A 14,170-nucleotide genomic window follows, 5' to 3' on the forward strand; every position below is an offset into this window, starting at 1 on the left:
TTTTGAGACAGTCTTGCTCTGTCGCCCAGGCTGGAGTGCAGTGGGACCATCTTGGCAACCTCGGGCTCCTGGTTCAAGCAACTCTCTTGTCTCAGCCTCCCCAGTAGCTGAGATTACAGGCGTGTGCCACCGCACCCCGCTAATTTTTGTATTTTTAGTAGAGACGAGGTTTCCCCATGTTGGCCAGGCTGGTCTCAAATTCCTGACCTCAAGTAATCCGCCCTCCTTGGCCTTCCAAAGTGCTAGAATTACAAGGATGAGCCACCACATCCGGCCTCCATGAGGTATTTTTAATTAACACCTATTACATATTTCAGTTTTAGTTATCTGTGGTATGTATCTGCAAGTATTATAATTTGCCATCATGGATCACTCCCACAATATAAAGACAAAGACAATTCTTATTCAAACCACAATTTAGACATAAGCTGATTTTATGCAACAAATGAATAACAACATTGAATAAATGTCTTACCTTTGTCCTGCTACAGTTTTTCCATGATTACAATTATGAAACAATCCAATGGAATTAATTATTATAATTATTCAATGTGCATTTACTCAGTATCAAGTATATGAAAGTTACTTGGCTAATATGTGGGGACAAAATGTTAATAAAAGCTTACCTCTAACAGAGAACACATTGAAAAGATACTCTGATGGATGTAAATAATTTTAAAACTAAGATGAAGGTGATTGATAATAATGAAAACAGAAACAACCAGTATCTATTGAGGTTATTTTATTTGTTAGGTATTATTTTATTTTTCATTTTCTTAGACAGGGTCTTGCTCTGTCACCCAGGCTGAAGTGCAGTGGCACAAACACGGCTCACTGCAACCTCTGACTCCCAGGCTCAAGCAATCCTCCTGTCTCAGCCTTCCAAGTAGCTAGAACTACAGGCATGCACCACTACACCCAGCTAATTTTTGTATTTTTTGTAGAGACAGAGTTTTGCCATGTTTCCTAGGCTGGACTTGAACTCCTGAGCTCAAGCTATCCACCCGCGTTGGCCTCCCAAAGTATTGGAATTAAAGGTGTGAGCCAGTGCACCTGGCCAGGTATTATTTTAGATACCATTATTAGCCCCCATTTTATTGATGAGGAAACTGAGGCATTGAGCATACCAAGCAGATTAACTAGCTTGCCCAACTGGGTGACAAAGTGAAGGAGGAAGGGGAACATGATATTTTATGTAGAGTCAGGGAAGACTTCTTAAATGATATTTAAGATAGGACTCAGTGTAAGAGTTAGCCAGGCAAAAGATGATTCTAGCCAGGCATGGTGTCTCACGCTTATGATCATAGCACTTTGGGAAGCCAAGGAAGGCAGATTGCCTGAGTTCAGGAGTTTGAGACAAGCCTGTGCAACATGGTGAAACCCCATCCCTACTAAAAAAAAAAAAAATTAGCCGGGCATGGTGGTGCCTGCAGGACTGAGTGCCCATAGTCCAGGCTACTTAGGAGACCAAGGCATAAAATTGCTTGAGCCAGGGAGGCAGAGGTTGCAGTGAGCCCATGTCATGCCACTCCACTCCAGCCTGGGCCGGAGAGGGAGACACTGTCTCAAAAAAAAGAAAAAGAAAAAGAAAAGAAAAAAAAAATTGACTTCAGGCAGAGGACAAATTATATAACATTTTTAAGGACTGAAAGATACTTAATGGAAGGAAAATGGGTATCACTTCAGGTCAGGAGTTCGAAACCAGGCTGGCCAACATGGTGAAGCCCCATCTTTACTAAAAATACAAAAAATTAGCCAGGTGTGGTGGGACATGCCTGTAATCTCAGCTACTCTGGAGGCTGAGGCAGAAGAGTTGCTTGAATTGGGAGGTGGAAGTTGCAGTGAGCCGAGATCATGCCACTGCACTCCAGCCTGGGCAACAGAGTGAGGCTTCATCTCAAAAAATAAATAAAACGCATTAATTTTTTTTAAGTTCCCTAGAAAATGTTGTTCAATTTGTCCCTGAGAGCAACAAATTTACACTGTCCATATTGAATCTGCCCAGATCTAAGCATGAGGATCAATCTGGTACTTCTAAACAAATCATAAATGCTGCCACTAAAATATTTGTTTTAATTCCGGACTCAAAGTCACAGCTAACAAACAAGAATGGGAATAAAAAATTGAAAAACAAACTGAATGCAGCTGCTGAACTAGAAGTTTCACAATTCTATTTAATAGCATACTTCATTTCTTCTCTAACTAGGTCCCATACAAGACAGAAATGTATGCCCCCCAGTCGACCAACCTACATTGTCTCCTAAATTCATTTTGCACTGTTATTCCATCATGTATGTTTTGTATTATTTTTAACGTTTCCCAGGAGGTGGCTACAGGCCTAGTTTGTTCTTGGATTTTGTTGTCCAGGACATGTTTATAACACTGTCATCTAAAAATATGTCTCTCTTTTAAAAAAGACTAAAATGGGCCAGAAGTGGTGGCTCACACCTGTAATACCAGCAATTTGGGAAGCCAAGGCAAGCAGATCACAATGTCAGGAATTTGAGACCAGCCTGGCCAACATAGTGAAACCCTGTCTCTACTAAAAATACCAAAAAAATTAGCTGAGTATGGTCCCAGCTATTTGGGAGGCTGAGGCAGGAGAATCACTTGAACCCAGGAGGCAGAGGTTGCAGTGAGCCGAGATTGTGCCACTACACTCCAGCCCAGGCAACAAGAGCAAAACCCCACCTTAAAAAAAAAAAAAACTGAAAGGGCCGGGTGTGGTGGCTCATGCCTGTAATCCCAGCACTTTGGGAGGCCAAGGCATGCAGTTCACCTGAGGTCAGGAGTTCATGACCAGCCTGGCCAACAGGGCAAAACCCCATCTCTACTAAAAAAAACATAATTATTAGCCAGTCCCGGTGGCACGCATCTGTAATCCCAGCTACTTGGGAGGCTGAGGCAGGGGAATCACTTAAACCCAGGAGGTAGAGACTGTGATGAGCCAAGATTTAACCACTGCACTCCAGCCTGGGTGACAGAGCAACACTACATCTCAAAAAACAAATAATTAATTTAATTAAATAAAAGATGACTAAAAGAAATTTCTTTGTATTCTTAAGTGTGCCAGTGACAAATACAGGTAAACTGGTTTGAGTAAGATCAGCTTTAAAAACAAAAATCATGCAATCAACTTTATTGCATGTTTTGTTTTACATGAACTTCCCTAAACTAGTAAAAAGTACTCTAACAAGCAATACTGTTATTATTAGCTATATTACACACCCCATGAAAATGCCTTTAACCTAATTAGAGAATTATTAGTGGGTTAAAACTTCCTAATATAAATTTTAAAACATATATGGTTACATGTATGGGTAAAGAAAGACTAGAGTATATTACTAGAGGATCTATAAGCTATATTTTGGAAAAAGCCAATTTAAATTAAAAACTGTAACTAGTGCATTAAGGCCTATTGAAATTACATATCTTTGTACAAAATGCCAATTAATAAAATTTCAGAATCTAGCAAATGTAATTCAGCCAGTGTGCAGAGAACTACTTCATTTAATTTTTAATTATTTTTCCAGACAGACTTTTACTCTGTAAACCAGGCTAGAGTGCAATGGTGGGATCAGAGCTCACTGCAGCCTTAATGCCTTGGTTCAAGCAATTCTTCCATCTCAGCTTTCCAAGTAAGTAGCTGGGACTACAGGCACATGCCACCATGCCCAACTAATATTTTTTTCACTTTTTTTTTTTTAGAGACAGAATCTTGGTATGTTGACAAGGCTAATCTCAAACTCCTGGCCTCAAGTGGTGGTCCTCCTATCTCAGCCTCCTGGGTCACTGGGATTATAAGCACTCCAACCTCATTTTATAATGTCCCATTTCTTAATCACATTAGTAAATTTATTTACTAATGGGGAGGACTTAAATGAAGAGTGTTAGAAAATACATCATTTTATCTCACAAAAACACTTTTAAAACTATAAGACAAATAATAATTTACGGGAAAAAACCCAGCTACTGAGGTATCTATGCATTTACAAATAGCAGTGCAGTTTCCTTACTAAAACATAACCTCTATATATGTGTGTGTATACATATGTGTATCAATCAGAAGGGTTAGAACAGTAAATATGAACCAGAAACTAGCAGAGCAAAATAAAATGTCACCTAGTGATATGACCTGATTAATGGTTAGAAGTTATGGCTAATCCCAACAATTTTTTTTTTAATAAAGCTGGGTAGCTACTGACTAGCACTTGCTAACTAAAAAAAAAGAAAGAAAAAAATACAGACTTCAAATAATTAAGAATTGAGCATTTTCTGCATGTTTTCTCATAATCAAGTAATAAGTCAATATTCAGAACAGCAGAAATACTCAAAGATGAAAGTAAATAATTAAGATGAATTATAAGGAATTACATAAAATTTTGCCTACCAGCTACTATAAAGCACTGTGCAAACCAACTGTATGAGCAGTTGCTGAGTTATATACCCTCCACTGAATACAAATATCTAAACAGATGCAAAAGATTTATAAAATGTTGCAGAAATGAGGACACATTGAAAAACATATCTGTGCACAACAAACTAATGAGTCCACTATATAGATTATGGTTCACAATCTATTTCAAATGTGCCACATTTTTCTTACCTCTTTCATTCAAATAATATTTACGATGCCAGGCACTGAGTCATTATTATGTAATTACATATCTTTTAGGTCCAAGCTTGGAATTGATTTCCTTTTGAAGAGCTGTCTCCAGTACCTCAAAACCAGGCTAATATTTATCCCCTAGCATGCTGTCCTTACTCCACAAAGGGTTTTCCTTCCTTAAGACCCTATTTGTGCATTTGTAACTAACCAGCAAGCAGACTCCATGCATAGAGACTATCTCTTATTAACTCAGTTACCAAGACTTAGCCAGACTAGGTGAATAGAGTCACTAGTGAAAGTGGTATCTTCCAATGCGTCAGCTGAAACAGGTGAAATCATACCAGAAAGCATCAACCTTTTCGATAAAGGGTTCTAAAACATTTTTGTAGTGTGGATCCTGTTAGTAATATGGTAAAGCCTAAGAACTGCTTTCTTAGAATGAAATTATTTAAAACACAAAATAAAATACCTAAGATTTTAAAAAATTAAAATATAAGTATTTTAAGTGCTTTTTTGTTACTATATTAAATTATAGGCTCTACCGTAATTTTGAAGCATGAGCAATATTTAGCGAATTATAAATAAATGTGAAATCATATTTTAAAAACCATTATTTTCATCACTCACAAGTTTACACATACACTTAACTAATCAGATCTCTGTATGGGATTATTTCCAATGATATTAACAGGCTTCATAGATTGCTATATGAAACAACTATCTAATATCAGAATAAGGAAACTCTACACCATGAACCATTTCAAAGTGAATAAATTCCAGAAGAACTTCAGTAAACTCTCATCAAAATTTCTATTAAAAAATAAGGGAAAAAAGTATTTAAAAGTACTGGACTGACCTATCACCTTCATTGTCAAAACAGTGTCTAATACAGTGTCATATATCTATATAGTTCAAAATAATTCACTAAGTTTACTATTACTCTGAGACACCATGCTAAGCAGTAGAGATACAAAGATTAATGACATCTGATCTCTTTGTAGGAGGAACAGGGAAGTTAGCAAGGGAAACAAACGTTTAAACAAATGATTATCACAAAATAAATTACATCATAGAGTTATAAACCTAGTGTCCCAGCAACACAGAAAAATAGGTATAAATAAAGCTATTTTTAACCTTATTATATAAGCACAAATGTGAGAGGTCAAAGAAATCAAATGGCAAATGTAGATCAAAATTATGAAACCATTTTATGATAGAAAATTAATTGCGGATGACTGCAACACTCTTTATATTAAAAAATACTTTCTTCTTATAATGCAAAGTCATAGGAAAAAAACACAGCTGCCAGTGTCAGAAGCACTGTAGGACTATATGAAACGTACATTAACAAAAAGCAGATGTGACATAACAGATGGAATATCAAAATGAGCCATACTGGTTATTCCAAGTGGAGTGCTACAAGTAATATAACTTCCAGACTGTTTTTTCACATTTAACTTAATTCCCACAATACTCAGAGAATTTCAATATATCTTGCCTTTATTAATTAAATCAATCCTACTGATCACCAATCACGATAAAAATCCTGCTTCCTTAATCAAAGATGACTTAAGATATTAGAGGATAGATTATTCAAAGTGCTTTATAAAATAGTATCTCTATATAATGATCATCTCTTACTATCATTCTTCATTTGAAAAGATGAAAAGAAGGAGAAAAGGATGGGCTTTTCCTATCAATTTTAAGTGATATAACCATTTCTGAAAATTAAGATAAAAACAGTATGCTCCTTAGATACATCAACCAAATGGGTAAGATCTGAAAAGACTGCAAGTTTCTGATGACTATACCAGCTCTGAAAAAAAAGAGCAGTTTTATTTACAAAGTATTTTTAAAATACAGATTGAGCATCCCTAATCTGAAAAACCAAAATCCTCCCCAAAATTTATGTTCTTCCTATAACACAAACCAAAATGCTCTGAAATGCTCCAAAACTGGAGGGCTGACATGATGCCACAACTGAAGAATCCACACCTGACCTCATGTACTAAGTCTCAGTTAAAACGCAGTCAAAACTATGTTTCCTGCACAAAATCACTTAAAATACTGTATGAAATCACCTTCAGGCTATGTGTATAGGTTGTACATGAAACAAATTTTGTGTTTAGACTTGAGTCCCACCCCCAAGATAACTCATTATATATGCAAAGATTCCAAAAGCAAAAAAAAAAAAAATTTTTGAAATCAGAAAGACTTCTGGTCCCAAGCATTTCAGAAATATAGTACTCAACTTGTAACTTGTTTCCTACTACTGGAAGTATTACACCAACTCCATACTGTGAAAAATGGCCATTTAAAAAAAGGGAGAGAGAGAGAGAATTAAGCATTTATACTGCTTTTGATATATAGGAGAAATGCTGTTTACTCCTGGCTGATGAGAGAAAATATTTTCTACAGAAGAATAACATTTAATAAATGCGGACACCAGGACAGAATTAAGAAAACAATCCGCCATTCTACAACCTTCAATGTAACAAAATTATTAATTAAAAAGTTGCCTCAAAAATAATGTCAAAATGACATACTGCAGAGTACTTGTTAATCTCCAAAAGAAAACCCTATTTCCAATAATGTAGATATGTGATTGTCATTACCTATTCATGTGATCAAATATAGCACCACAAATAGGGAGACAACCTAAAATAATGTGTCTCCCATGGGAATGAAATTATATAGACAGCAATACTTACGAAGTTTAGAAACAAACAAACAAAAACTCCTCAGCCTGAATGGATTTATACCTCTAAACTTAACTTCCAGTTAACAGATATCCAAGGAATGGAGAAATATAAAAACATCATAATGAAAAGAAATCTGGCCAAGCATGGTGGCAACACTTTGGGAGGCTAAGGCAAGAGAATTGCTTGAGGCCCCAAGTTCAGGATCAGTCTGGGCAGCACAGTGAGACTCTGTCTGTATCTTTTTTAAAAAATAATTTTAAAAATTAAATAAAAAATTTAAAATCTTACAAATGCAGAATTTAAGACAACTGCTTGTGACATTGCAAAAAAAATTAAAAGGTACAAATCATATGCTATATTAAAAGGAACTAAAGAGATAACAAAAAGGAGTAAACCTTAAGAACAAACAGAAAAACAAAGAACACCACTAAACAAAATCAGAGAAAATTAAATTAGCTTACAAAGTGTTGTAAGTTACACAGAAACTTCAAGTTACAAAAAAAGCACTGCTCATATCCATTAATATTCTAGTTTGGAATACTGAAGTTCTTGGAGTAATTATAAATAGAAATTAATATAACTCAATAACACTGCTTAAATGGCTACTGTTTAATAGCTACTTTATTGAGAACAAAATTTTAGAGTATTAAATTTTTATTATAAATTCATTTATTCAATATGGTAACTTAATAACTTTTCTAATATACACTGATGCATGAAGAAAAGTCAGATTCCATATTCCATATTTGGCTGGAAAACCCATTATATAAATGGTCTGCAGAGAGAGAGAGAAAGAGAGAAACTTACCACTTGTATTAAAAGCCATGCAGCACACTGGCTTCTCATGGGCAGGGAAGTGGGCCACAATGCCATCACTGTCAGAATCCTCACTCACAAGCACCTTTGCAAAAGAAATAAAGACAAATGGAGGTAAATATTTTCTCACCAATAACCAAGCTTGAAGACTATAAGAAGGTACATCACAATACCACTGACCAAATAACATTTCCACTCTAGTAAATTATGCTTGTCAATATAAGGAGAGAATTCCATTTTAGAATCAAGAAAGAGATATAACATGCCCCTAAGCAGATCAGTCATATAAACTCTAAAAAGAGTCAGCTAACTTGACTGTAGATGACAGAAACAATTACCTCTTCAAGTATAGGTTCGGAGAAAAAAAATAATACAATCAACTACTTTCGATTCTTTACAAAATCACTTAAAACTTTATCCAAGGACAGGAAATATAGGTCTTACTGTGTTATGGGATCTGCTGGAAAATCACTTTTTTTTTTTTTTGCCCATTATTGAAATATAACAGGAGAACAGGGAAAATAACATGTTAAACATAAACAAGGAGGTGTATAGAGAAATCACCCAATAACATTTTCATATTATAGTTTGAAAGTTGTGTTCTTCAACTCCTAGTTTACAGAGAGAAATAGAACAACTTTGAAACTACTATCAAATCATAAAAGCAGAGGTGTATTAGTGGGTAGCTCTGTATCTCAAATGGAGTTTCTTTTATTCACTCCTCTTAATTTTTAAGACTATATTGAAACATAATTTACATCCATATAATTTCCCATCATAAGTTCAACAACTTTTAAAAAACTGTTCTTATCTAACGTTTCAGAAAGAAAACCTATTACACCAATTTTGGAACATGATATTTAGACGCAGAGAAATTTAATTTTAAGTAACCTTGGAAGTTGTCCTACACTGGCAATGCTAATTTTTTTCTTTCAAAAATGCATGTTAGACTAAAGTCCTACTATGCGTAAAATACCCTGCGCTAAGAGCTCACAATAAAGCTAAATGTTATTCCTTCCCTGAAAGATACAGAGTAAATGACTAGAACAGTTTTTCTATCAGTTACAACATATTTGCAAAGATAGCCCAAAAAACAATGTACTTAAGCACCAAGATAGTATTTGTGTGTCTGAAAGTTTTACAAAGATACAACTTGCATATCATAAAAGCGACCCATTTTAACTTTACAGTTCAATGATGCTATACAATATCATAACAATCACAAGCCATCACAAAAATGTCTTAAATGTTATCCTTTCCAATCTTTAAAATTTATTGCTCTAGCTAGAACCTCCGCTTCAATCTAGCTACAAATACATTGATTATATTGATCTTTTTAAAGAATCAATTTTAGATTTTTCCAATATTTCACTGTTTGCTGTTCCATCAATTTCTATCCAGATCTTTATTATTTGCTTAATTTGCCTTGCATTGGTTATAACTTGCACCTCTTTTTATAATCTTTTAAGGGAAACACTTGCATTATTAATTTCAGACCATATTCTTTTCCTAATATAAGCATTTAAAGCTGTACATTTTCTTCCATATAATAGTACAGCTACACTCCTTAAATTTTTATATGTTCTGTTTTCATTTTCAGTCAATTCAAAATATTTTCTAATGTCCCTAAGCTTCTTTCTTCGACCCATGAGTTATTTATTTCCAAATATTTGGAAATCCTCCAAATTGAATATTGTTATTGATTTTCACTGTCCTTAGAGAAATACTCTGCATGACTTTAATCCTTTTAAAGTTATTGAGATTTGTTTCATGGCCAGCATCTGTTCTATCATGTAAAATGAATGTCCCAGATGTTTTTGATTAATGTGCATTCCGCAGGTTTTGGGTGGTCAAGTTGGTAAATAACGTCAATCATGTCTTCTAAGTCTTTTCGAATTTTCTATCCAATTGTTCTATCAATTATTTTTAATAGAGAAATAGTTGTACATGTTTACTAACATGCATGGGGAAAATTACAGAGTGCTTACTCCTATCAACTAATGAGAATAAATTATTGAAAGCTTGGGCTGTAACAAAGAGCTAAAATTTCTGCTTTCGATTTTGTCAGATTTTGTTCAATGTTTTCAGGGGCTGTGTTGCTAGGAATTTATGCACTAATAATTGTTTTATTAATCATACATATTAATAATGTTTTTCTAGAACAAGTATCACTGAGCAAAAAAAGAAAAAATTGTTTTATCTGTATTATGTATTAACGATTGTTTTATCATATTGACCTTTTTATCATGAATGAAAGAAATGTCTCTCTTTAGCAATACTTCTTGATGTAAAGTCTTTAAAATTACTATAGCCACTCTAATTCTATTATGGTTATTGTTTACATGACATATTTTTTTTTAATTTCAACTTTTTTTTTTTTTGAGACAGAGTTTCGCTGTTGCCAGGCTGGAGTTCAGTGGCACAACCTTGGCTCACCGCAACCTCTGCCTCCTGGGTTCAAGCAATTCTCTTGCCTCAGCCTCCCAAGTAGCTGGGATTACAGGCGTACCCACCATGTCCAGCTAATTTTTTTTTGTATTTTTAGTAGAGATGGGGTTTCTCCATGTTGGTCAGGCTGGTCTCAAACTCCCAACCTCAGATGGTCTGCCCGCCTCAGCCTCCCAAAGTGCTGAGATTACAGACGTGAACCACTGCACCAAGCCAAGTTTTTATTTTTTTGACCCACATCACTCAGAAAATTTTCTTGCTTTGGTACTGTACTATGGCTACGAAATATATCGTCATTCAGGTTAAGTTGAAGGAAGTAAGGTGAAAGGCATGTGCAACTTACTGTTAGTCTAAAATTATTTCAAAACTAAAAGTTAAAAATATAGAATATATTAATTACATTACATAAGATTCTTTGAATGTTTTCTTTATGGATTTCACAAATATAAACAACCAGATACTTTTGGAATAATCTTCTCCATTGCATCATCATCTAGTCTAAAACATTAAACCATTAATGTCAGAGATATTCCAATATAATTTTCCTAAGACATGGAATCTTTACTCACCACTTATCAAAACAAGATGAACTCTTAAGTCTGTATTAACAACCTGACTACATTAAACAAAGCAGAGCACATGAATTGATTTAAGGTGGATAAGTCTTTATCAAATGAACAAAACACCTCAGAAGCTATTAAATTATTATGAATAACACTTGCTCCTCAAGCAAGAAATAGCTCAGAATTATGTCATCATTCTGAAGCATTTTATTTCCATTAGAGATTTTGCCACATTGCTAACTTCAACTACATAAATGTGTAAAAAGCAAATTATACCACTTAACTTATTCTGGTCAAGAAATGCTTTTAAATAAAACATGAAAGTAACACAGATAAAAATGGATGCAAAGTCAATCAAATCCATTCCTCCTTAATGCAGTTAACACACAATGATCCCATCACCATAAAATCAAACTAATCAATATGGCATCAGAAAGATGGTGAATCCAATTTTATATACTACCATTATAAACACAAAACATATCATTATTAAAGACTCGATGGATTTAAACAGAAAAAGTCAATGTATTGTCAGCTTTTCATATACAATCTAAGTTATATCTGGAAAACGAAATTACAGTTCAGGCTAAACATCAACCGAAGGGGCTAAAAGCAATAAATCTATGACATTAACCACTGCAGTTTGAATACAATCTGGCATAATCTAAAAAGAGCCTGTACTCCAACTGAACTACTTATCAGAGAAAAAAAGATTTTATTGACAAAAAACAGATTCATGTTAATTAAAAGAAAGACAGTATCATACTGTACAAATCTTGCTTTAAAAATTATAACTGTTTAAAAATGTACATACTAATTTCCCTTTTATGGAAAATCCATTTCTTTCCTGTCCTCTAACAGAATTTTTTAATCAAGTTAAAATTTCGGAATATGTCATAAGTGGAAGATTGGTGCTATCAACCAATAACAGAAAAGGTAGAATGTTCTATGTTGAACAACATTTAAGATTCTTAACTTTCAAAAGTTAGTATTTCTATGATTCTTTTTAATCAATGTATTTGTTTCAAGTGTTATCAATGCATTTATCACAAACAAATGAACTTCTGCAACTCTGCAATCTATAGTCTATTTCTATACTCCAAAATGAAGACTTCCTTTTTAAAGGTCATAAAGAGTTAATGAACTTGAAGAAAAAAATTAAACCACATTTTAAAACATAAGGCCTAAATGTTACATTTTTATGTATGTCCCCATACTTCCATTTAACAAAATAAATATACAAATTACACCTCTATTTCATCAAAAATGCTGAGATAATATTTTTCTATTTTGAAATAACCCCAAATATCTCCTCAACAAATGCTGGATCTTAAACAGATGTATGACCTAGACAATGTTGAGGAGACTTGCTACTACCCAATAAATGTGGGTGGCCTTATAGGTGAATTAGTTAAGAATCAAAAATCAAAGAACAAAAGGAATTTTTTCACTCTCTCACAACACTAAAGGTTAATACATTTCATTTCAATTAAAAACGAGAACATTTGTGTGTATCCAGATCAACTAATTAACACAGTTATTACAGTCAACTGAAAAGTTTTCCATCACTTCATTAAAAAAATACAAATTTGTAACATATTTGGCTAACCACAAAGTTAAGACAGGAAAGGCAGAGAATTATTATTCAGATTTCAAGTAAAATACAACGGCCAAATTTAATAACCCAGAATTTCAAAGTTTTTTTTTTGTTTTAATTGCAATAAAATTTTCTTGATGCCATTAATCTTACTATAGGAACTAGCACATAAGTAGTTGCCATATGTAATTTTTCATCAAGATGTCGACCCATATATACTGGAAACATTTTCTCAAAACATATGCAATATTTAAGGTTAATACCCTAACAGCTCACACAGTTTCTAACCATTGTGTTCTGAATACATAATTATATATTCTATATAAAAACTAACAGGAATTTTATTTCACAAATACTGCATATTCCTATCTCACTCTAGGAATTGATTTTAGATTGCATTTTTATATCAATGATCACACAGTATCAGAATAAAAAAATTACCTTCCTTTAAGAAACATTTATTTAAAATGAAGACTATGATATGAAAGAAAACAAAGTTGAAGAGTGCATGGGGGAAAAACACAACCCAAATGTTATCTTACCAGCAAGATTTATATGCAAAGGTAACATGTATTTTCATGCTTATAATCACCCATTGTAAATGTTTCTGAAGGTAGATTTTTAAAATTTCAGAACATTGTATCAGAAGACACAAAATTTTATAATAAGCTATTGCCACATATGTATTCTGATATGCTACTTTAAGATTTCACATATTTTTATAGATAAGGAAATATCTGTTATAAACTGTGATACTACTCACTAAATTATGTAACTTGCAACTATTAATTAATTTTTATAAATTCCTCTAAGTAAGTATGGTCCTGCCTTCAAAAAGAAATTTATATGACCAGGGGCAGTGGCTCACGCCTGTAATTCTAGCATTTTGGGAGGCCGAGGCAGGCATATCATCTGAGGCCAGGAGTTCAAAACCAGCCATGACAACATGGAGAAACCCTGTCCTTACTAAAATTATAAAAATTAAGGCTGAGCACAGTGACTTCCAGCATTTTGGGAGGCTGAGGCAGGCAGATCACTTGAGGTCAGGAGTTCAAGACCAGCCTGGCCAACATGGAGAAACTTAACTCTACTGAAAAATACAAAAATTAGCAGTGCATGGTGGCACACACCTATAATCCCAGCTACTCAGAAGGCTGAGGCAGGAGAATCACCTGAACTCAGAAGGCAGAGGTTGCAGTGAGCCGATATCATGCCATTGCACTCCAGCCTGGTGGACAGAGCAAGACTCTGTCTCAATCAATCGATCAATAATAAAAACATAAAAATAAGCTGAGCGTGGTGGCACATGCCTATAATCCCAGCTACTCAAGACGCTGTGGCAGAAGAATCACTTCAACCCAGGAGGCAGAGAATGCAGTGAGCCAAGATTACTCCACTGCACTCCAGCCTGGGCAACAAAGTGACACACCATCTC

At 34.2% G+C, this 14,170-nt stretch overlaps 1 protein-coding gene across 7 annotated transcripts in view; it reads right to left on the reverse strand.

Annotated features, from left to right (window-relative positions):
* The window catches only part of BCAS3 (BCAS3 microtubule associated cell migration factor), a 679,070-nt gene that overhangs the window by 451,989 nt on the left and 212,911 nt on the right, over positions 1-14,170 (reverse strand). For all 7 annotated transcript variants that reach the window (XM_017539912.2, XM_017539911.2, XM_017539919.2 and 4 more), the window contains exon 13: positions 8,119-8,212. In XM_017539912.2, the coding sequence (XP_017395401.1) occupies positions 8,119-8,212 (94 nt within the window). The remainder of the gene's footprint in view (positions 1-8,118; positions 8,213-14,170) is intronic.

The sequence above is a fragment of the Cebus imitator genome, unplaced genomic scaffold (genome assembly GCF_001604975.1).
Source record: "Cebus imitator isolate Cc_AM_T3 unplaced genomic scaffold, Cebus_imitator-1.0 Scaffold121, whole genome shotgun sequence".
NCBI classification, from domain to species: domain Eukaryota; kingdom Metazoa; phylum Chordata; class Mammalia; order Primates; family Cebidae; genus Cebus; species Cebus imitator.